This window comes from Pelodiscus sinensis, chromosome 1, assembly GCF_052426305.1.
Source record: "Pelodiscus sinensis isolate ZL-2025 chromosome 1, ASM5242630v1, whole genome shotgun sequence".
Taxonomy (NCBI): Eukaryota; Metazoa; Chordata; order Testudines; family Trionychidae; genus Pelodiscus; species Pelodiscus sinensis.
The window spans coordinates 42,494,958-42,520,319 of NC_143052.1; the positions used below are offsets into that span (position 1 = coordinate 42,494,958).

Below are 25,362 nucleotides of genomic sequence, written 5' to 3' on the forward strand. Positions count from 1 at the left end.
GGGCTTCTTCCCTCCCCTCCCTTCCCCCCTCAGTCTGGGGCTGAGGGTTGGGAAGGAGAGGGTTTTAGGATAGGGTAGGCCACTTACCTGGGCCAGTGGCCAGCAAGATGGTGAGCCAGGTCCCCAGCCAGTCACTCCCTTCTTGATGAGTGGTTGATGCGACTGCCCCCAGTGGTCACTCTGCAGTATAGTTGACCTCCGGTGCTCACTGCCCCTGGGGTGACTGCAGTACCACATCCCTCCAATCAGTTCCCTCCCTTTCCATGTTATGGAAAACAACCTCTTTCCAGGCACACCCCATTTTCCTCATGCAACCTGACCTTGCGTTAGGCTAGAATAAGAGGAAGCTGCATACCAGATTTGGCAGTTGTAGCTGTCATCATTTAGGTGGAGTTATTGAACGAATAGACTCACAAAGTCAGATGCTTGCTTGCACGCGCACACACCCTATTTCATATTTCTAGCAGCTAGTTGCAGATTTGATTATAAATAAGATTTTTTTTTTCTAGTGTCAGTGCTAAAATAGAAAACCTGAACTACAAATGAATCAGGAGCACAAAAAATACCTCTTTAAAGTGCTCTTTCTCTGGTAAAGAAATTACCACCTCAGTTGTACCTGACAGTTGCTTCATTAGTGTTACCAAATGAGCATTTCAAATACATAAGCAATTTTTATGTATCTTTAACATAAAATTTTCATTTTTATCACTGTGTACTTGAAATATTGCTCAGATCTGACAAAATGTGGACCTATCATATCTTAGGAAAAAATTCCACAATTTGAATGTATTTTTAAATTTGACATTAATATTTGCTTCTAAATTGTTCACTAGCGACTATAAAGTGATAAGTCTTAATTATTTCCTGCTTATTCCTTCAGAAACAAAATGTGTTCACTTAAACTGTAAAATATTCTAAAAATTAAGCTGGAAAAAAACTTTAACTTTCTTGGCCTTTATGGGGGGGAAAACTGATGTTGTCTTCTTTCAGGCATGTCAGGTTGGTCTTAATTTTGCTAATGAAGAAGAAGCTAAAAAATTCCGAAAAACAGTAACTGATTTGCTTGGACGACGGCAAAGAAAGTCTGGTAAATATTCAATTTAACATGTCATTAATTAGAGTCTAGACATGGCCAGAGATAGTGGTTAGTTGACAATTACATATCCGAAAGCTATTAAGAACTTAGTGCCATATTTAGACCTTAATTTCCATTTGTAACTGTGTGATGCAGAAAAATATATAGTACAAATTTACTGAAGGTAACACACACATTGGTTCATCTTTAAAGTTTCTTTTTGCAATATGAGGCTTTTCTAATATGTGGTATTTGAAAGAACAAACAGAAAGAAGTAAAAGAAAGTTTACTTGTGAATTGGAAATCTTTGTATAACTTGCATGCAAGTTAGATTAACTAGCTGTTCAGTTCTGGGTTTCTCCTAACTGACCCTGCTGTTTAAATGTGGTTCAATTGAGTAGTAACTGAAATCTTTTACTGTCTGATATGTCCAGTTGTCCAGGTGAAATTAATTGTTGGTATCCATCCAATTAGTAGAGAAATGTCTTATTCACAATTAGTAAGGCAGCATGTGTGTTGCAGCATGAAAAAAAATTACAGAATTTGATTCCTCTTCCCCCAGTTTGAGATCTTTGTCCATGTCTCACCCCACAGTGATAGCTTTTGCAGCTCCTCTGTCCTGTGGGGTTGAGGCTGGTTTCCTGCTCCAGTTTGTGCCTTCAGCACTAGGTCACAGCACTGTCAGATTTGGCCCTAGCCACCCCTTCCATCATGACGGAGGGTTGAGTGAGTGAAACCTGGAGGATGTTGTAAACTGGTGCATGGGGTTGCAATACCTACCACAGAGTGCTAGGTCCATCCCCATGGGATTCTGGAACCAAGTTTTGGGTTGTGGCTCCAGAGATAGATGGTGCTGCAGTAGATGGTTTATTGATGCCCATTTGACATCAAGAGGATATTTATTTCAAATCCTGTAGCAGTCACAGTAAAGTTAGTAGCCTGTGACCTTTACTAAATTTACTGTGATTATACTACTATTTCTGGTTTTGTTTTTGATTTTTTTAAGCCATGATACATCTGCTGCCCTAACAATTGGTAATCAAATCAGAGGCCAACACCTTTAGATGCTAGGGAGCTGATCCTGCAATGCATTCCTCAGTGAATTCTGATCTTCATTGGGCCCCCGTGCAGGCAGAGCTCATTGCAGGACTGGAGTCTATTTCTTTGGATGGGATTTCCTAAATTGTCTAGGGTCTTAAATCTGAGTTTAAGTACCTAAATCTCAGTTCCAGGCTTGGTTGCAACTCACTAAACTCCCACCAAACTCTGTAGGGATCTAAACTTTGGTACCTGAATTTTCTGAAAGTTCCCTAAGCATATCAGTTTCTGCCTCTGGATATGTGACTGTGGCTTCGGGGTCGGTGTCTGGACACCTTGTCCCATCTAAGCCCCGGAGGGATTCACAAACTGAAGGAAAATAGGTGGGAGGACACTAAGGATAAAACAGCACAACCGGCTAAACGGTTAACCAATAAGCATGAGCTTATCTATTGCCTTAGCGGTTACATGCCAGCTCCTGGCGCTGGCCAGTTCCTGGGAAGCCAGCTGCAGCCCCCTCCCCACCGAGAGTGGGACAGTAGGCAGGACCCGATGCATGCCAGGAGCCTGCTTAAAAGCTAGCTTCCAGTGCGCACAAATGCCTGGGGAGCCAGCTGTCGCCGTGTGCTGCGGTATCTGCAGTATAAAGGTTATACTGCAGAGCCCACAGTGCGGCTGGCTCCTGGGAGTGGGGCTGGGTTAGGGTTAGGGTTGGCTGGCTGCCGGTCCTGGTCCCTAGGAGCCTGTAGTGTGTAACCATTAAGATGTTTAACAATTACATGGTTACCTAATTAACTGCTTAACATCATTAGTGGATGTCAATCTTGTGTGCACGGTGTGCTCAGAAGCCATTTATCAGGTTGGGTCCCATTCAGAGTCTGACTGAAGGAGATGGTGGTGGTGCCCCTATCTACTTCCAGCTTTTGCAGTTAGAACACTCACTTGGAGTGTGGTTGACACCCAGGTTCAATCCCCTCTGTCTAAGGCAGAGAGAGGATTTGGAGCAAGGGGTCTGGCCTGCATCTTAAACTACGCTCCAGAGTTATTTTCACACAAGCATGTGCCTAATAATTCTGACTCTTTTATTGCTAATTATAAACAAATAATGAGGTAAAAATGATAATATGGGCACCCTCACCCTCCTATTTTATGCGAAGTGAGTCAGGCTTCTAGTTGCTTTTCACAACAAACATCTTGGGTGTTTTTGCCTCCTGACTCCAGAAGAGAGGTTCCCAGCTGTGAATCACTGGTAGAAATGAGCACCTGTCTCAAGGAGACTAAGATTTAGAACACACCCATTTCGTTGGCATCTCCCATTTCTAGCTTAAGTGGCTCCCCTCTGACTATGCTGGCTTTTGTGAATCACTATCCATGGTACCTGTCCCAACTCATGCATTTTATAGGAAGTCCATGTACCTAATTCAGCCTTTGTGAAGGGCTGTGTGTTTCCTGTGATTATCTAGGCACCTGTGATTATCAAGGCATTGTAACACTTGGCATCAAAACACTTAAGTCCCTTTGAGAATCTTGCCCTTTATCTCTGAGATTTTTGTCTGTACAAAGTTGGAACCTGTTAGTGAAGAACAATAATGAAAGCATGCAAGAATGGTTTCTGTGCTTTAACTGCTCATTAAGAAAATACATTCTCCAAGGCTATCAGTCTTCCAGTTTTCACAAGCCTGAAGTTTTACTCTCCTAAAGGTACTACTACTAGCAAAGCCAAGTTTTAAAGCACTAAAAGTTCATGACTGTAGTCATGTCTTCTGCATGGTGTTGGCCATGGTAACATTTCTTTAGAAATACAGGGGAAAATGATTTCTTAAAAATAACATTCCAGTTTTAATTAAATATATTCTTTTATGTAAATACACTTGTACTTTACAACAAGCATGCCATTTTTAACCTGTATTGCTTTGTGTGCTTGAACATCGTGTTTTATGCACCATAATAACAGACTTATTCATCTTTTTTGTAAAATTACTGTATTAATTTAAAAAGTTAAATAATAAAGAAACAGCTAGTTAATTATATAGTTCTCAGTTGATTTCTGTCCTTTATAATCATTTCTAGGGTTTTTTTCTTTCATGCACAGAACTCCATGAAGTTCTTTGATTAAGCCACCAGATGGAGTTCTGCATTTATATATCCCAGATAGGATTTTATCTAATTGTGGGTATATCTGAGGACTGAATAGCTGAGCTCAGTTAGCAAATTGATATGCTTATGTAAGGCTTCTTACGAGTCTCAACCTTGATTCATCAGATGTAGAAATTATGTATTCTAGTGTTGTCTCCACACATAGTATTAGAATAGTTATAAAAATTGAGCAATCTTGGTAATGGGAGATACTCTATGCTCCCAAGAAATTACCTTGATAATGTCAAACATTAGACGGTTAATCTTTTTACAAGAATCCTACCACTCTAGAATCTCTCTCAGAAAAAACTTCACCCGAAACAGGAGCCACCTGACATATTAGCAAGGGGTCATAGGCAGGCTCTAACTGTGTCATAGGGCTAATGTGAATGTTTCCACATGTCTCTTGGGGCTTTTCATCATCAGAAGGGGCTGGGTAGAACCATTCTGTAATAATGTGAACTAGGTCTTGGAGCTAAGGCTGTCACATAAAATGTTTGGTGTCTGGTTTCCAGATAGCAAGAAAAGCAAACAGCAGCTTCCTGTTCTTCCATTTTTTTTCTCCTCCAATCCCTTTCAGATGTGCTGATAGATAAGGACACTGATTCTTGAACAGAGGTGCCCAGAGGCAGCAGCAACAACTGAAGTGTCTGAGGAGCTCCTCTGGCAAGGCTAAAATAGAGATGCCCATGGTGTTCTTGAAAGGGGAAAGTACAGTGTGTAACAGAATGGTCTGGCAGGGCTGGATGAAGGCAAACCAGGAAAAGAGGGAAGGATTGACTGGATAGTAAACAAGAGGCGGAAGAAATTGAATTGGAGGAGGAATAGATGAATAGAAAGAGAATCTTAGGTGAAGGAAGGAGAGAATTAAAACAAGGGGAGATAGAAAAAATATTGATTACCAAACATACTTTGATGGGATGACTAGAGGCTTTTGGCAGTGCATGACTGATTGACCCCGAAGTGAGCACAATTGAGAACTCCCCAAAAAGTCTTGAGCCTATGTAGCTAAATGGATAAAACAAAAGGAAATAGAAGCAAAGATTCTCCTATCTTCCACTCCATCCTCAAGTAGTATTGGTTTATAGGGTTAGGGTTTTTTTGTTCAAAATGCTGTAGGTCTTGCAGACCTGCATCTGTGCCCTTCACTTCTTGTCAGCCTTTTTTCCCCTTCCTCCCCAGAAAAATATCCTTACCTGCCCTCACTTTAAATTCTGAAATAACAGAACTAGATGTCTTACCACCGCTCCCAATACAAGTCCAAAAAGTCATCTTAAAAACAGAGTAACAGCTGGCAACTTTTCTTTGAACATCTTCAAGAGGAAAGCTGCCACTTTCCCTGCCATCCTGTTGCTACTCACCAGAGCTTTTATGATGAACTTCAGTTGTCTTACTGGAAAATAGGTAGCCATGAAAATTGTAATTAAGCACTCTGCTTTGAAGAAGTTAGTCATCTTTAATCCATATTTAATCAAAAATGCTGAGTATGTGTTGCTTCTGTTGAGTTCATTTGTAGTGTGGTTGCTCAGTGCCTTTAACAACAAGGTTGCTTCCTTTAGATAGCTAATTTTAAATCTGAAACTTAGCTGCCTGCTGCACTAGGCAGGCAGATAAGAAAATTAATATTGAAGAATAAAAACACGTATCCATTAGTGCAATGCAGTAAATCTGAAAGCTGCCTATTTTAATTCTAAAAAAAGAAATGAGTTGATCCCAACTATGTCGCTCTCAAAGTATTTATAAACAGAAGAGTGCATATGGATGAAGAGAAAAATACTGTTTCAGGGAAAGCCATCTTCAGTGGTAGAGTTAAACATCATAGCTGACCCTCTGCCTGCCAGATAAAGCTGAGGGTTGATGGCCAAGTTGACTGTATTGGCTTGTTCAGCTTTAGACCTATATGAAATACTTGCAATTAAATTAGAAAATGTCTCTATTTTTTTTTTGTTTTTTTTTTGTTTTTTTTTTTTGTTTTGCATTGGGGGAGAGGGAAAGTGTTTCCTAGCAGGTAGAGCACCAGAATGTGTCTTGGAGGACTTGCATTGCTGAGGCCAGTTGCTGCACCTCTCTCTTTCTCCATCTAAAAAATGGGGATGATACCTCGTTTGTAAAGTGCTGAGAGATCTACTGATGGAAAGTGATATAAAAGTGCTTCAGATTGAGACTTGTTTCACATATAGGATGACTGAAGTTACATGGTGCCTGTTCAGAGAGGACTTTAGAGCAGGGCTGAGGAACATTTTTTGAGTTGAGGGCTGCTGACCCACAGAAATAAGTTGAGGGCTGCACAAAAGTGAGAAGCAGACCAAAACCACATAATTGACGTGGCCCCCAACTGAGAAGCAAAGTCTACATTCTCCTCGCACACAGCCTAGGGGGGCGGGGTAATTGATTTTGTGGGCCCACCTAGGCTCTGGAGTGGGGCCAAAAATGAGGGATTCAGTATGTGAGAGGGACTGCTGGGAAGCAGACCTGGAGTGTGAGGTCTGGGAGGGAGGGTGCAGGAGTGGAGTGGGAATTGGAGTTAGTGTTGAATAGGGGAGTGCAGGAGTGGGGGATCTGGATGGGAGGTAGAATGCTGGTGCTCCAGGCCCATGGTGGGGCCGCAGGACTAGAGCACCAGCATGGGAGCCCTGAGGCTCAGAGCCCAGATCCAGGTAAGCCAGGGGCTTGATGCAGCCCCCAGACTGTATGTTCCCCACCTCTGCAGTAGACAGTATAATACATTCTCTTTTGAAGTTCTGCTTCAACAGTCATTGCATCAAAACACTTTTATTTTTCATTTGAAAACTGCCATTATGTGAACACTTCACTGTACAAAAATGTTGTAAAGGCCTCAAATTGGACTGAATCAAATTTTCAACTGGAAAAATAAGTTACCTAATTTCACACAGTCCTCAATTTAAACTGTTCAAACACCTGATTGTTTTCTTATTGTGGGTTCTGTAGTTTTGTGACTTCTAATTTTGCTGTGATGATTAGGCTTTCTTTGGCATATAATCTGCAGCCCTTGTAAGAATGAGAAGTCCCAACTTCAAACTTTTACAGATGGGAGGCTTTTGTGATGTAGAAATGATTTCACTGATCTGTTGTGCCAAACTTTGTGTTTCAGATTTCAGTTTATACAATAGATTAAATTTAGTATTTTCCCTCTGTTCTGAGATGAAAAGTCTGACTGCTAAAATAAATAAAAATGCCTATTGCGGTAATTTGTATATTACTAGAAGAATAAAATTCAGATGTAGGAAGCATATATAACTTGTAAAACTACAAGTTAGAGATGTGTGTAATGTTGAAGAGTTCAGTTTAACCTTTTGAATAAAAACTTCTGTTTTATCTTTTTAACAGAAAAAAGACGAGACCCACCAAATGGTAAGCATTTGCATAGGATTACTGTTTCATATTTCGTACCCATTTGTTTAGACATAATTTATTTTTGGCTTTTTTTAATTTAAGCATAATGCTTATAATTAAACAGTCCTGAAAGTATCCATTCCAGTAAATCCGGATTTTAATGTGTATCTGTTGGTTTACATGTATGGTAGTTCATGACCACTTCTAGTGAAGAAGAGAGGCCTCTGTTGAATGATATCAAACCTCAGATTTGGAATTGTCTACAAGTAAGGCAGATGATAGATTGCTAAAATTGGAATCAGTTTGTATATCAATCAAGTTGCAAACAAAGTCAGAGAGGGTGAGCATTATATTTTGAAAACAGAAGTGCTCAAGTCTTATTGGGCAGTGATTTTACACAGCATAAAATTGACATACTCGCCTTTCACAGATATCCACAGGGGTTGGAAGTGCAGCAGTGAAATTGATCCAACTCTTGTCAGTTTTGCATTGCTGCTTGTCAAAGTAGAACAGACATTGGAACTACTTTTTAACTTAGGAAGTTAAATCTTGAGCTTACTTTGTAAAGTTCACCGCCTTTTCAGCTCATAGTGCTGCTAGAAACTTGAGGGAACATGATCAGCCTGAGCTTCCAAAAAATTGTTTGCAGCATATAAGATTACCATTACTGGAAAGCCAGCAAACATCTCCTTTTTCAGTGTGTGTTTATGCATTTGACAGCACTTTGTGTATACAGGTTGCACCTCTGAAAACTGGCACTCTCTGTTCTGGCAATATCCATGATCCAGCAGGACCATGGGTGCTCCTGGACCAGAGAGCCTGGGAGCCTAATGGCAGGAGGGCAAGCAGCCCAGCCAGGGCTGGGGACAAAGGGGCTGGGCCGGAGCTCCACAGTAGTGCTGGGGACATAGAACCCAGCAACCCATGGCAGTGTGGGGCTGGCGAAGCTTGGCTGCCAGCAGCAGCACAGGGCTGGGGAATAGAGAAGCCCAGCATTATGCGACAGCACAAAGCCAGAGAACCTGGCCTCCCATGACAGCGTGGGACATGGGGCTGGCGACGCCCACTAGCATGCAGCAGTGTGGGGACAGAGAACCTTAGCTGCCTGTGCAGTGTGGGGCTGAGGTGGAAGAAATCTGGCCATCCATAGCAGTGCAAAACTGGCGGCTGGAGAATTCTAGATGCCTGCGGCAGCACGGAGCCAGGGAATCCTGGCCATCTGCAGCATTGCGGGACTAAGGGGAGGGGCCAGAGAACCCCAGCCACCCATGGCAGCCCAGGGATGGGGGGGAAGCAGCAGTAGCAGGACAGACTGCCCAGATGGGGTAGGGTTCCAGAGGCAAGAGGCCGGCTGGCTTGGGACAGGTGACAAGGGACACATTGCCTATTCTAGCAAATTCTCTTGTTTGGGACCAATCCGATCCCGACAGTGCCAGACCAAAGAGGTTCAACCTGTAGTTGGCTTCTCTATTCTTGTTGTTAACATGAAGACAAAAGAGCATGCAAAGTACTTGAGACATCACTTTTGGTCCTGGTCTGGATGGGATTACATGCACAATTTTCTGCAGGCACTAGAGTTCCTGTTTCTGCATTTTAAGAGCAGAAGAGGGTCTCCTCCCAGAATCTCTGTATGGCACCAGGAAGCAATGGACAGCCAGGAGAAATACCTTTTTTGCTTCCTGAGCCTCTGCACTGGGTTGATATGTGAAGTTCCTCTTCATTTCCACAAACAGATGGCATTGGGGAGAGATGGGGACATGCCCTTTTATGCCCAAATATTTTTCTAAGGGTTTGGAGTGAATCCAGCACTAAATGAGGTATACAGAACAACCCTAGACTGCTCCATGGGGTCTGAGGATGAATCTTGAACAGTCAGGTCAGGAAAGATGCTTCCCTTTTCATTTCTACTGCTACCATGGACTGCAAAAGAAGGAAGAAAGGCTGATGTGTGAGGGTGGAATCCTCCATCAGTACAGAGAAGGAAGTCCTGCATTAAGCATGCCTCCTTTCTCCTTGCAGCCATTTCCACCAGAAAGACTTCAAGACATAAAGGGTGGCAGCCTTCAGTTTCTCCAGGAAACAACCAGTTGCATAAGGGGTGGATCTTGCTACCAGATGGGAGGAGGCACAAATATGTGCATGTGCACAGGTACAGGTGAGGGAGGGGTTTACCCCACTTCTGACACCAGGCATATTAAGAGCTCACTGAGATGGAAGCTGGAAAGTAGTGATTCCTGGAAAATGATTCTCCAAGGGTCTCATGGAGTAGAGGCTGCTGTTGTGCAGAGGGGAAGCAGTGGAAGCCCTCTACAAGTCCTGGGGAGGAATGTGTAAGCTGGTTTGTCTCATTCCAATGCTGCTGCTGAAGAGGATGCCACAGAACAGCCCCTCTCAGCCTTGGGAAGAGCCTGAGAAATCATAGAATCATAGGACTGGAAGGGACCTCGAGTGGTCATCGAGTCCAGCCCCCCACCCTCAAGGCAGGACCAAGCTCCGTCTACACCATCCCTGACAGATGTCTATCCAACCTGTTCTTAAATATCTCCAGAGAGGGAGATTCCACCACCTCCCTTGGCAATTTATTCCGATATTTGACCACCCTAACAGTTAGGAATTTTTTCCTAATGTCCAATCTAAACCTCCCCTGCTGCACTTTAAGCCCATTACTCCTTGTCCTGTCCTCATAAACAAAGAGGAACAAATTTTCTCCTTCCTCCTTGTGACACCCTTTTAGATATTTGAAAACCGCTATCATGTCCCCCCTTAATCTTCTTTTTTCCAAACTAAACAAGCCCAGTTCCTGAAGCCTGGCTTCATAGGTCATGTTCTCTAAACCTTTAATCATTCTTGTCGCACTTCTCTGTACCCTTTCCAATTTCTCCACATCTTTCTTGAAATGTGGCGCCCAAAACTGGACACAGTACTCCAGCTGAGGCCTAACTAGTGCAGAGTAGAGCGGCAGAATGGCTTCACGAGTTTTGCTTACAACACACCTGTTGATACAACCTAGAATCATATTTGCTTTTTTTGCAACAGCATCACACTGTTGGCTCATATTCAACTTGTGGTCCACTATGACCCCTAGATCCCTTTCCGCCATGCTCCTTCCTAGACAGTCGCTTCCCATCTTGTATGTATGGAACTGATTGTTCCTTCCTAAGTGGAGCACTTTGCATTTCTCTTTCTTAAAGCTCATCCTGTTTACCTCTGACCATTTCTCTAACTTGCTAAGGTCATTTTGAATTATGTCCCTATCCTCCAAAGAAGTCGCAACCCCACCCAGTTTGGTATCATCTGCAAACTTAATAAGCGTACTCTCTATCCCAATATCTACATCATTAATGAAGATATTGAACAGTACGGGTCCCAAAACAGACCCTTGAGGAACTCCACTTGTTATCCCTTTCCAGCAGGATTTAGCACCGTTGTTAACAACTCTCTGACTACGGTTATCCAGCCAATTATGCACCCACCTTATCGTGGCCCTATCTAAGTTATATTTGCCTAGTTTATCAATAAGAATATCATGCGAGACCGTATGAAATGCCTTACTGAAGTCTAGGTAGATGACATCCACAAGGCTCGTTATCCTATCAAAGAAAGCTATCAGATTAGTTTGGCATGACTTGTTCTTCACAAACCCATGCTGGCTATTCCCGATCACTTTATTACCTTCCAAGTGTTTGCATATGATTTCCTTAATTACCTGCTCCATTATCTTCCCTGGGACAGACGTTAAACTGACCGGTCTGTAGTTTCCTGGGTTGTTCTTATTCCCCTTTTTATAGATGGGCACAATATTTGCCCTTTTCCAGTCTTCTGGAATCTCCCCTGTCTGCCATGATTTTTCAAAGATCATAGCTAAAGGCTCAGATACCTCCTCTATCAGCTCCTTGAGTATCCTGGGATGCGTTTCATCAGGACCTGGTGACTTGCTGACATCTAACTTTCCTAAGTGATTTTTAACTTGTTCTTTGTGTATCCTATCTTCTAAACTTACCCTCTCGCTGCTTGTATTCACTACGTTAGGCACACCTCCAGACTTCTCGGTGAAGACCGAAACAAAGAAGTCATTGAGCATCTCCGCCATTTCCAAGTTCCCTGTTACTGCTTCTCCCTCCTCACTAAGCAGTGGGCCTACCCTGTCCTTGGTCTTCCTCTTGCTTTTAATGTATTTATAAAAGGTCTTCTTGTTTCCCTTTATGCCTGTAGCTAGTTTGATCTCATTTTGTGCCTTTGCCTTTCTAATCTTGCCCCTGCATTCCCGTGTTGCTTGCCTATATTCCTCCTTTGTTAGTTGTCCTAGTTTCCATTTTTTATATGACTCCTTTTTTATTTTGAGATCGTGCAAGATCTCCTTGTTAAGCCAAGCTGGTCTTTTGCCATATTTTCTATCTTTCCTACACAGCGGAATTGTTTGCTTTTGGGCCCTTAACAACGTCCCTTTGAAATACTTCCAACTCTCCTCAGTTGCTTTTCCCTTCAGTCTTGCTTCCCATGGGACCTTACCTACAAGTTCTCTGAGCTTATCAAAATCTGCCTTCCTGAAATCCATTACCTCAATTGTGCTGGTCTCCCTTCTACCTTTCCTTAAGATCATGAACTCTATTATTTCGTGATCACTGTCCCCTATACTGTCTTCCACTTTCAAGTTCTCAACTAGTTCCTCCCTATTTGTTAAAACCAAATCCAGAACAGCTTCTCCTCTGGTAGCTTTTTCAACCTTCTGAAACAGAAAGTTGTCTCCAATGCAGTCCAGAAACTTATTGGATAGCCTGTGCCCCGCTGTGTTAGTTTCCCAACATATGTCTGGATAGTTGAAGTCCCCCATCACCACCAAATCTTGGGCTTTGGATAGTTTTGTTAATTGTTTAAAAAAGGCCTCATCCACTTCTTCCACCTGGCTAGGTGGCCTGTAGTAGACTCCTAGCATGATATCACCCTCGTTTTTTACCCCTTTTAGCTTAACCCAGAGACTCTCTACACAGCTATCTCCTACGTTCATCTCCACTTCAGTCCAAGTGTGTACATTTTTAATATACAAGGCAGCCCCTCCTCCCTTTTTTCCCTGTCTGTCCTTCCTGACAGAATGTGCTCAGCATGTTTGTCTTAGACCTGCCCACTCTTCCCTGTTGAAGAAACAAAAACATGAACAGGGAAGAACTGTTCATTCTTCTTTTAAAAGACTAGGGGGGCAGTGTCCCCTGCTCTCTCTGCTTGCCAACTCAGCCTCTGGGGGCAAGCAGCTTTCTTTCTCCTGGCCACTAGAACCCCTGGAGGCCAGGCCAGCCCCAGCTCTTCTTTCGAGCCCCTCCCCCTGGCTGTTGGGGGGGGGGCGGGGAGCGGAGAGGGGGGGAGGTTGGGTTGGGCCAAGGCTGCAGCTGGCCTGCCTCACTCCCTCCGGCTGCCGGGGGGTTGGGCTGAAGCTGTGCTGGACCCAGCTCTGCCCCTGGTTTCCAGGGAAGCCCTGAGATCGAGGCAACCCTGACTCCAGCTCTTCCTTCACCCTCCGGCTTCTGGGGAGGGTTCAAGGCTGCTCCTTCTCTTCTCTCCTCCACCTCTGCCTGCTGGGGGGGGGGGGGGGAGCTGAGGTCTAGCCATGCCTCCGACTGCGAGAGTGGAAGCCTTGCAGCTCCTACGTTCCTCCCCCCGCCCCCACCCACGAGGTGAGAGAGTGCATGGTTCCTGGCCCCCTTCCCCTTACGATGGTGGAGGCTTCGTGGCTGCTACCCCTGGAGTGCCTGGTAAACTGGGGAAGCTACATGGCTGCTGCCCATTCCAGCTCCAGGGAGGCCAGAGCCCTCAGCACTGGGGAGGGAGATGGGGGAGGGGGAGGGCTGTGGGAAGCAGTGACATGATGATGTCACTCTGTCATCATGTACCAAAACTTTATTTATATAAGAAAATGTTTTGAACTGAGACACTGGCATGCTTTGTTACCAGAATTTTAAAGTAGCTGGTACCACAAATATCACATTAATTTCATTCCAAAAAAGTTGTCTGCAAAATTTGTTGAATTAAGCCCCTTGTTAATTTCACTGCTGTCCGTGTATCATGCAGAGAATTCAGTAAGACCAAATCAAACTCAAGACTTGGACACTCAAGGAGACTTAACCCTTGCTACACATGAAAGTTCTAGAGCTATTTGATTAACCTGTGTAGCTTTGATGGTCATAATACCAAGACCTGTCAAGCAATATTCTACATGAACAAGCAGCAACTTGATTCTCTTTCTCGATTGTGAATTGGCACATTAGTCTATTGTATCAACTTAGTAGCTGTGCTCTGCCAAAATCTGACACCCTAGTAGATCTCTAAGCAGATAGTTCTCATGAGCTCTCAGCTGTTCAGTCAGGGATTCCATCATACAGAACACTTCCACCAGTGAAGTCTCCCACTCGTGGACTTGTTAGAGGCAAAGTGTCAATTTCTGTTCCAGAGAAGGTCTGAGCCCTGAATCAGAAGCAGTAGTTTTCCTCATCCCAGGATCCTTGAGGGTAATGTATGACTACCCATCAACCCCTTTAACTCACAGGGTTTTGAGAGAGCTTAGGAAACACCTCGCAGTAATGATCATGGAAGCATCAACTTGGCCCAGGAAACTTAGGTAGGCAGATCTGATAACCATTAGTTCAGCCACTAGTGATGTTACTGTTAATTTCAGTTTCCCAGAACAATTAAATGCCCTGATGACTGCAGCTTCCTGATGGTCTAAACCAGTCGCAAGAGGCATCTTCTGTGGCACTCCATGGAATGCATTAACACTAACCAGCACTTTTATTGACTAAATGATTGGTCGATAAGGGAAGGCTTCCTCAGTCCTGCCGGGTCCAGGAGCTACCCCTGCTGTGGCTTTGCAGTTTAAATGTAGTAAGAACCAGCTCTTACGACATGAAAATACAGAGTTGCTGCGGAGATAGCTCCCGGTCCCAGCGTGAGCCAGGACTGAGCTGGGATTGTGTTGCAACTCCAGGCAAACTACAGTTTGTTCATATCCTGTTTGGTAGGATGCAGGTGTTCCTTAATAGATATTGTTTGTACACAGCGATCAGGTTTCTTTGTTGGTCAATGATGTAGGCTGTTCTTACTCTCTGGCTTCTGGTGAAGCTGCACCAAGATTTTAACCACCACTTTCACCTGACATCTATGAACATTAAAATGGCTTTTGATTCAATCAACAGGTCAGCACTGTTGGGGAAATCTCGCTCCCCTGGGGTACAGAGTCCCCAGAAGGGTCTGAGGCTGGAGGTCAAAGCAGTGAGGCAGGAGAAATCTAGAAGGAAAACTTTATTATGTATGCATGCATGCAGGCTGACAGCTACCAGAGTGAGAGCAGCAGCAGCCCTGAGAGAGAGTTTCAGGGATCCTTTATACAGTATGTTCAGACAGTTTAGTTGTTGATTGTTTTCTTTAACATATCAAAGTCTCAGCAGAAGTACTCTGAGATGTTTCTGTTCACACCAGAAGTGCTAGAAGTAAGTTTTACAGTACAAAGGCACATGAGAACTTGAGTGAGGAGTCTACAAGGCAAACTATGACAAAGATAAGAGTTTACATGACAATTTGTGACCGACTAGGAGTCTCCATGAACTTGATAGGAGGCATTGTAAGGGTCTTGATTAGACTTAAGATGATTTCACTGTTAGAGAGAGAGGCCTGGAAAACTTTTAACCCTTACAGCAGTTTTCTTTTAGAGAGTTTTGATTTCCTGCACAGTCCACCCTTAGACACAATTGGAGTTATTTGATTTTTCTCCCACTGCACTTTGGCTCACACTAATTAGCATTCCAGATATCCTGGAAAAATTTGTTCAAAATCTTCACCAGTACCAGTGCTAGGGTACACATTGGTCCTCAGTTTTCACCACTTTTTTGCACAACCTCCGGTGTGTGACAGAATGCATTCTCACCCTGCTGTTGTTGACTGGATATTGGGATTTCTGATCCATACATTAGCATCAAGCTTGGTCAGGAAACATTCACAAACCAAGACTACATTGATGACGTTGCCTTGCTTGTGGAGAAGACTGCCCATACTGTGGGGTTCAGCATTTCACGGCAGAAGGCCAAGGTACAGAACTTGGAGTTGTGCCATCAGTCCTCAGTGCAGGGGGCACCTGAGTACTGTGGAGAGAGCTAATTAGCTCATCTACTGAGGCTACAAGCAGAAATCAAACCATTGCAGAAAACCAGGTCTCTTTCTGACTAGGTCTGTCTTACGGATGCAAAAAAGTCTGTGCAAAGACAAAGATCTGTCAAATCTGCATTCTGCTTGCAATGCTGTGCACAAAGGTGGACTCTTAGTCATTCCATACATGCTGTGAGTGCAAAATTATGAGCATAAAATGGTTTGACTTCATGTGAAACATCATGATCCTGCTCCTTATATTTGAAATGTTGCATGCATCTTGCTGCAACGGACAAAGTCATCTCAACCACTGGTCTCAAACTCCTCATTAGCATGGAAAAGTGTGTACATCCTATCCCCAGTTGTTGTCGTCTGCAATGCCATCCTAGAGATTTATGGATTTGCAGGACTAAGCCAGATCTGGGAACTTCACTACATAATGTGACACCATCAACGCTGATTGCTGTGGCTGGCACTGTCATCGGCAGACTATAGTTGTTGAATGTCCCAATACAAAGGCACATTGCATTTTCATTCCCAGAGCTAAATAAATTCCTGAGAGGCTTCATCCACTCATTTCTGCACTGGTCCACTTCCTTCCTGGGATCTTATTGCCTTCAGCGTCCTCTCTTTCGGAACAAAGTCTTCCTTAATAGTCAGTCTGCAGAGTAGGGAAATGCAGCCATTTTTGAGTGGGTCATCATACACTCTTTCATAATAATGAAGTTCTCCTTAGGTCATTCTCCATTTTTACTAAAGATGTTCAGTTCTCTATCTCAACCACATCATTTATTAACCTTCAGTTTACCCTTGTCCCCCATGCCAGCCAAAGATAGGACATACTTCATGGCTTGGATATATTTGGGGCCCTTTCCTTTTGCCTTAATGGAACTAAATGTTTTGGAACCTCCCCAGGTTGGTTGAGATGTTTTTGCATAGGATGACTAGTCAGGCAATATCCACCCAGAGACTTTAAGTGGATAGTTAATTATTTTAGGCCATGTTATGAGTTACCTAAATTAAACCTTAACTATTCTGCCACATCTTGGGCATCCTCTTCAGCTTCTTTGAGAAGTGTACCCATTTCTAATACTTGTAGGGCAGCTGCATGGGGATCATTATATGCATTTTTGAGGCATCAAGGTCAGATGTTCATTTTTGGCAACGCTATTCTACAGTGACTGTTCCGATATACTTCAAGAAGCCACCTCCTTTACATCAATTCACTGTTGAGCTACCAAAGTGAAATACACACAGACAAGCACTGAAAGAAGAAACAACAGTGATTTACTCTGCAGTAAGTGTGGCTCTTTGACATATTGTGCATATGTATTCCGTAACTGCTCTCCTTCCTGCTGCTACAATCTGATAATACCTGGATTCTGTCTTGGGGAAGGACTGAAGGATAATTGACTCCCCTCCACACTTTGTTCTCAGAAGAAGTTACCTAGGGCATGTAAAGTAAAGGGATGAACCAAACAGTGCTGGTCAAAATATATTCAACTTGAGAGATGCAGTGGGTTCATGTGCACCACAAAAGAATACCACTGGAGAGCACATTTCTAAGAACCATAGGTACTGTAGATTAAGTAAACTGTTCTTTCATATAACTTTCTCAGGTCATAGGAGGGTCTAGTAAAACAAAAATATTCTTTTTTTTTTCTTGAACAAACTTTACTTTCAATATTCTTTCAATGCCTGAATGTTTTTTATAAAAGATTTTGTGAACTAGAATATAACCTTTCTATATATTTTTAATATACCTAGTTTGAAATCCAGGACTTGTTAAAGTTAGGCCTTGTCATGCCAGCGTAGTTTTGTCACCAAAAACTGCCTTTTGCTGACAAATCAATGAGCCTACAATGCAACTTTTGTTGGGGAAAAATACTTCATTTTGGTGACAACTGACTTTCACCTCTCTGAGAGACTTTTCCCTTTATTGTCGACAGAGCCAGTGTGGACTCTGTTGTTGGTTTTTGTCCTGAGAACTGACTTCTGCCAGTATCCTACAATGCCTGCCCTGATGACTCTGCTCATCTGTGTTTTGTGATCTCTGTTGAGCTGCAGGCATGCATCCCTCCTTTTTCAAAGCTCCAGGAAGTATGTGACAGCTGAGTGAGCTGTTCTGTTTGGGGAACAAACAAAAAGAGTAAATCATCTGTATGTTCCTGTTCTGCCCTGCTGGAAACACAGCAGCAGGCAGACTGGTGCTGCAGGGGGATGGATGGAGAAACTGCTGTGCTGTTTTGACATCTTCAGCACAGAGCAACTCGTGATGCTGCTCCCAGCAGCTGAGAATGCTGTGGGAAAATATTGAGGGTATGTCTACACTAGCTCATTAATTTGAGCTAGGTAGGCAAATGAGGCAACCGGAGTTGCAAATGAAGCCCGGGATTTAAATATCCCAGGCTTTATTTGTAAGTTCCCGTCCGGTCACCATTTTGAAATTTCACTAGCCCGAACTCACTGCTGCGCAGCTACACGCAGCAATGAAACATTAATTCGAACTAAGTCCTTAGTTCAAATTATTCCACGAGGAGTAACAGTTAATTCGAACTAAGGACTTAGTTCGAATTAACGTTTCACTGCCGCGTGTAGCCGCATGGCAGTGAGTTCGGGCTAGTGAAATTTCAAAATGGCGACCGGACGGAAACATGCAAATAGAGCCCGGGATATTGCAACTCCGGTTGCCTCATTTGCCTACCTAGCTCTAATTTAACAATCTAGTGTAGACATACCTTGAGAGAATTCCAGGAAGCACAGGGATCAGCACCGCCTTCCTGCAACACTGTACTGTGGGATGCTTACCTGTATTGCTTTGCTATCACCCTGTGGACAGATAGAGAAATGTGACTGTGAAATGTTGACAGTGGGAGGCAGAAAAACCAATTTGACTGGTTCTCACTTTTGCATGTCAATAGCACTTCTGTCACCAAACTTTCCCAGGGTAGACTTAGCCTTAGTCACCATTGTTTTTACTGGGGCCCATCGTCTCACCCATAATGTTTAAAAGTCTGAATTTTTCTGCACATGTAGAGCAGGCTGGCTGTAGAGCTACACTTCACATAAAAAAATCCTCTGTTTGGATGACCTTTTGATGTTGAGGATCTAAGATTTTGAACAGAATTGTAGGATTAAAACTAAATAGCATTAATGGTTATGTAAAATGCATTAGCCTGCAATTTCCTGGGATTTGTTTTACTCTCATTGATAATAGCAAAGTCTCTATTAAAAACTAAAGGAGTTACCATGGTTATACTGACCTCATGGTAAAATTCTGGGCAAAAAAGAAAGGGATTTGTCAATTATTTTTTTGAGAGATTCTAAGAACCATGTGGTACTACTGTATTTTTATTTCAGCTGTAATACTAGAATCATTTAGACTTATTCTTGAGCTGTCTGCACTTGGACAGGTGACATTCAAAGCTTTAAAATACAAAGGATTCTAAATAAAATACAAAATACTGAAATGTTTTGTACTACATTTTCTGGAGCCGCTTCTGAGGATATCACCAATATTAATATGAGTGGATGCTTAGAGCCACTGTATTGTCAAGTACTTCCAAATGATGAGCTCTATTTGCCCCTCTCATCTTCGTTTGAGTTGTCTACAGCTGGTGGGGAAGGTGCATGTGTTATGATGGGGAAATTTTTGTTGGATATAAATATGGCAGTCTTAGAAGAAAATGATAGCTCGTGCAGAGGTTCTTGTATTCTTCGTGGACAACTAAGATCTAAAACTAATGGTAAGCAGTCTCATTTGGCTTAAAGTTATTCTGTGAATTTTAAAATAGGTAACCTGATTTACATTTCAAATTTTTATAGCTGAATAAATATAAATTATGAAATTAACTCTTTGTTTGAATAGATAATATTTATATTTACTATAACAATAGAATTTCACGTACAGGGTATAGGCAGCAAATATTCAACATACTGAGTGTTTGAAGATTTAGACTTTCTGTCAGAAAAGATGTGAGAGAAATATTCTGATCTCCAAAGTAAATGTAGTACTACACTATCACCCCAAAACAAAGTGACAAGTTTCATTTGATTTTTAGAAATATTTTTGAAGAGTAATACTTTGAAACTACTGCTATCATGTAGATGCATACCCTTGTGTAGGCTTGTTGAGTAGTCTGAATCGACTACTCAAACTTCTTCCCTCCCCCCCCCACTCCTCCTCCACTGCCTCTATATCAGAGGCAGCCAGAGAAGTCTGGACACAGACTGGCTAACCTTGTGAGGAGGGCTTTAAACTAGGTTTGTTGGGGGCAGGTGAACAAAGCCCACAGGTAAGTGCTGCATGTGCGGGACTGGGAGATGGGTTGGAAATGGGGGGGACTACGGCCTATAATGGGAAGGAGAAAGGAGGATCAGGGCACAACAGGGAGGCAAGATCAAATCAGTATCTTAGATGCCTATATACAAATGCGAGAAGTATGGGTAATAAGCAGGAAGAACTGGAATTGCTAACCAATAAATACAACTATGATATCATTGGTATTACAGAAACCTGGTGGGATGGGACGCATGATTGGAATGTTGGTATGGAAGGGTACGGCTTGCTCAGGAAGGACAGACAGGGAAAAAAGGGAGGAGGGGTTGCCTTGTATATTAAAAATGTACACACTTGGACTGAAGTGGAGATGAATGTAGGAGATAGCTGTGTAGAGAGTCTCTGGGTTAAGCTAAAAGGGGTAAAAAACGAGGGTGATATCATGCTAGGAGTCTACTACAGGCCACCTAGCCAGGTGGAAGAGGTGGATGAGGCCTTTTTTAAACAATTAACAAAACTATCCAAAGCCCAAGATTTGGTGGTGATGGGGGACTTCAACTATCCAGACATATGTTGGGAAACTAACACAGCGGGGCACAGGCTATCCAATAAGTTTCTGGACTGCATTGGAGACAACTTTCTGTTTCAGAAGGTTGAAAAAGCTACCAGAGGAGAAGCTGTTCTGGATTTGATTTTAACAAATAGGGAGGAACTAGTTGAGAACTTGAAAGTGGAAGACAGTATAGGGGACAGTGATCACGAAATAATAGAGTTCATGATCTTAAGGAAAGGTAGAAGGGAGACAAGCACAATTGAGGTAATGGATTTCAGGAAGGCAGATTTTGATAAGCTCAGAGAACTTGTAGGTAAGGTCCCATGGGAAGCAAGACTGAAGGGAAAAACAACTGAGGAGAGTTGGAAGTATTTCAAAGGGACGTTGTTAAGGGCCCAAAAGCAAACAATTCCGCTGTGTAGGAAAGATAGAAAATATGGCAAAAGACCAGCTTGGCTTAACAAGGAGATCTTGCACGATCTCAAAATAAAAAAGGAGTCATATAAAAAATGGAAACTAGGACAACTAACAAAGGAGGAATATAGGCAAGCAACACGGGAATGCAGGGGCAAGATTAGAAAGGCAAAGGCACAAAATGAGATCAAACTAGCTACAGGCATAAAGGGAAACAAGAAGACCTTTTATAAATACATTAAAAGCAAGAGGAAGACCAAGGACAGGGTAGGCCCACTGCTTAGTGAGGAGGGAGAAGCAGTAACAGGGAACTTGGAAATGGCGGAGATGCTCAATGACTTCTTTGTTTCGGTCTTCACCGAGAAGTCTGGAGGTGTGCCTAACGTAGTGAATACAAGCAGCGAGAGGGTAAGTTTAGAAGATAGGATAGACAAAGAACAAGTTAAAAATCACTTAGGAAAGTTAGATGTCAGCAAGTCACCAGGTCCTGATGAAATGCATCCCAGGATACTCAAGGAGCTGATAGAGGAGGTATCTGAGCCTTTAGCTATGATCTTTGAAAAATCATGGCAGACAGGGGAGATTCCAGAAGACTGGAAAAGGGCAAATATTGTGCCCATCTATAAAAAGGGGAATAAGAACAACCCAGGAAACTACAGACCGGTCAGTTTAACGTCTGTCCCAGGGAAGATAGTGGAGCAGGTAATTAAGGAAATCATATGCAAACACTTGGAAGGTAATAAAGTGATAGGGAATAGCCAGCATGGGTTTGTGAAGAACAAGTCATGCCAAACTAATCTGATAGCTTTCTTTGATAAGATAACGAGCCTTGTGGATAAGGGAGAAGCGGTGGATGTCATATACCTAGACTTTAGTAAGGCATTTGATACGGTCTCGCATGATATACTTATTGATAAACTATGCAAATATAACTTAGATAGGGCCACGATAAGGTGGGTGCATAATTGGCTGGATAACCGTAGTCAGAGAGTTGTTAACAACGGTGCTAAATCCTGCTGGAAAAGAATAACAAGTGGAGTTCCTCAAGGGTCTGTTTTGGGACCCGTACTGTTCAATATCTTCATCAATGATGTAGATATTGGGATAGAGAGTACGCTTATTAAGTTTGCAGATGATACCAAACTGGGTGGGGTTGCAACTTCTTTGGAGGATAGGGACATAATTCAAAATGACCTTAGCAAGTTAGAGAAATGGTCAGAGGTAAACAGGATGAGCTTTAAGAAAGAGAAATGCAAAGTGCTCCACTTAGGAAGGAACAATCAGTTCCATACATACAAGATGGGAAGCGACTGTCTAGGAAGGAGCATGGCGGAAAGGGATCTAGGGGTCATAGTGGACCACAAGTTGAATATGAGCCAACAGTGTGATGCTGTTGCAAAAAAAGCAAATATGATTCTAGGTTGTATCAACAGGTGTGTTGTAAGCAAAACTCGTGAAGTCATTCTGCCGCTCTACTCTGCACTAGTTAGGCCTCAGCTGGAGTACTGTGTCCAGTTCTGGGCGCCACATTTCAAGAAAGATGTGGAGAAATTGGAAAGGGTGCAGAGAAGAGCGACAAGAATGATTAAAGGTTTAGAGAACATGACCTATGAAGCCAGGCTTCATGAACTGGGCTTGTTTAGTTTGGAAAAAAGAAGATTAAGGGGGGACATGATAGCGGTTTTCAAATATCTAAAAGGGTGTCACAAGGAGGAAGGAGAAAATTTGTTCCTCTTGGTTTCTGAGGACAGGACAAGGAGTAATGGGCTTAAAGTGCAGCAGGGGAGGTTTAGATTGGACATTAGGAAAAAATTCCTAACTGTCAGGGTGGTCAAATATTGGAATAAATTGCCAAGGGAGGTGGTGGAATCTCCCTCTCTGGAGATATTTAAGAACAAGTTAGATAGACATCTGTCAGGGATGGTGTAGACGGAGCTTGATCCTGCCTTGAGGGCGGGGGGCTGGACTCGATGACCTCTCGAGGTCCCTTCCAGTCCTATTATTCTATGATTCTATGATTCTATGAAGGGAGCAGGAGCCAGTGCTAGGGGGCGCCTGCTTAAAATCTGGTTTCTCTCCCCCCCCCCCCCCATCATCGTCTCCACAGTGCCTCCTCTGCCCCTCACTGCTGCTTTTATCTGAGGCAGTAGTTGGGGGGGGGGGGGCGCAAGGGAGGCTGCTCTGTCTGCTGCAGCTTCTGGGGACAGGGGCTGCTTCGCTGCAGCAGCTCCTGTCCGTGGGGGGTCCCAACTCCCCACTTGGACTACTCACAGACAGGGGCTGCTGCAGGCTGGGCACATAGCCCAGCTCAGTCCCGGCTTGTGCTGGGACCAGTCCCCACTGTGGTTCTGTAATTTAAAAGGCAGTAGGAGCCAGGCAGCCTTACCCCCTCCTACTGCGTTTTAAATTGCAGAGCTGCAGCAGGGTTTGGTCGCAGACCTGGCGTGAGCAGGGACTGAGCCCGCTGTCTTCCCTGTCGACTAATGGAATAGTCGATAGAATTTTATCAACTACTTGATCAACTAGTCAGTTATTTAAAATAACCTTGTTTTAACATCCCTAGTCACCTCTTTATTAAGCTGAAAAGTCCTAGTTTTATTAATCTCTCCTCATATGGCAGGTGTTCCAAGCCCCTAATAATTTTTGTTACCCTTTTCTGAACTTTTCTTCTAAGCCATTCTGTCCCTTTTTAAGGTGGGGCAGCTACATCAGCATGTAGTATTGAAGATGTGGGCATATTGTGGATTTATACAGAGACAATAAGATATTCTCTGTCTTATTCTCTCTCCCTTTCTTAATGATTCCTAACATTTTATTTGCCTTTTTTTACTGCTGCTTTGCTTTGAGTGGATGTTTTCAAAGAACTATCCCCAAAGATTCAAAGGACTCTTGAGTGGTAACTGCTAAATTAGTTCCCATCATACTTATAGTTGAGATTGTTTGTTTTCCAGTGCGTGTTACTTTGCATTTTAACAATATTGAAATTCTTCTGGCTTTTTGTTGCCTGGTCGCTTAGTGGTGTGAGGTCCTTTTTGAAGCTCTTCAAAACTTTGGGTTAACTATTTTCAGCAGTTTTGTATCATCTGCAGCACCTTCTTTTACCCCATTCTCCAGATCATTTATCAATATGTTGAATAGGATTGGTCCCAGTACAGACCCTATGGGAAACCACTAGTTTCCACTCTCCCTTCTGAAAACTGACAGTTATCCTTTGTTTCCTATCTTTTAGCCAGTTATCAGTACATGAGTGAATCTTCCTCCTTATCCCATGACAGTTTACTTTGCTTAACAGGGAATTTGGTGATGGACCTTGTCAAAGGCTTTCTGAAAATCTAAGTACTCTATATCCATTGGATCCCACTTGTCCACATGCTTCTTGACTCCTTAAAGAATTCTAGTAGATTAGTGAGGCATGATTTCCCTTTACAGAAATAAGGTTGCCAGATTGTTTCAACAAAAATACCGAACACCACTTCCCAATCCCCCTCCCCCCCCCCCCCCCCAAAAAAAAACACTGGGGGGAAAAAAGTTCTTTTGTGGGGTGAAGAAAAGGACAGGGGAGACCAAAGTTGTTGAGCTGAAAAAAGGACCCCAAGAGTTAAGCCAAAAAATAAATAAATAAAATAAAACCGCATTAAAACAGCATGGCCCCTTTAATTGCGTGCAGAGTCAGAATGGGGGTACGAAGAGAAGGGGTTAAGCACGAAGACCCAGGGAAGGCATTGCTTCCCCTTGCTCAGTTCTTTAGGTTTTTTCCCGGCAGCCATCTTGTTTTCTTGGTCGAGCCGGAAGGGAGCTTCCCTACAGAACCAGGTAAGCAGGGGATCCAGGGGCGGGGGGGCCAGGGGTTGGGCCCAGTTGCTGAGTGTGTTGTAGGGTTGCCACATGTCCAGTGTTTTTGCTTCCTGGCAGGAAAAAATCAGAAAATACCAGACACTTTTCTGAATTTTTTTAGTAGACAGATGGTGAAAATACCGGACTGTCTGGGTCAATACCGGACACGTGGCAACCCTATACAGAAACCACATTGACTTTTCCCTAACAAATTTTGTTTGACAATTTTGTTCATTACTATAGTTTCAACCAATTTGACCAATACTGAAGTTAGGTTTATTGGTCTGTAATTGCCAGGATCACCTCTAAAGTCCTTTTTGAAAACTTGTTTCACATTAGCTATCTTCCAGTCACTTGGTACAGAAGCTAATTTAAAGGATAGGATGCAAACCACAACTAATATTTCTGCAGTTTCACATTTGAATGCCAACTGGTCCTGTTGACTCCTTACTCTTTAGTTGATCAGTTCTAGAACCTCCTCTAATGACACCACAGTGTGGAACAATTCCTGAGATTTGTCACCTAAAAAGAATGACTCAGTTTTTGAAATCT

At 43.0% G+C, this 25,362-nt stretch overlaps 1 protein-coding gene across 4 annotated transcripts in view; it reads left to right on the forward strand.

Annotated features, from left to right (window-relative positions):
- WASL (WASP like actin nucleation promoting factor) overlaps positions 1 to 25,362 on the forward strand; it is a 75,413-nt gene that overhangs the window by 24,055 nt on the left and 25,996 nt on the right. For all 4 annotated transcript variants that reach the window (XM_075928545.2, XM_075928532.2, XM_075928536.2 and 1 more), the window contains exons 4-5: positions 991 to 1,087; positions 7,598 to 7,621. In XM_075928545.2, coding sequence (XP_075784660.2) covers positions 991 to 1,087; positions 7,598 to 7,621 — 121 coding nt within the window. The remainder of the gene's footprint in view (positions 1 to 990; positions 1,088 to 7,597; positions 7,622 to 25,362) is intronic.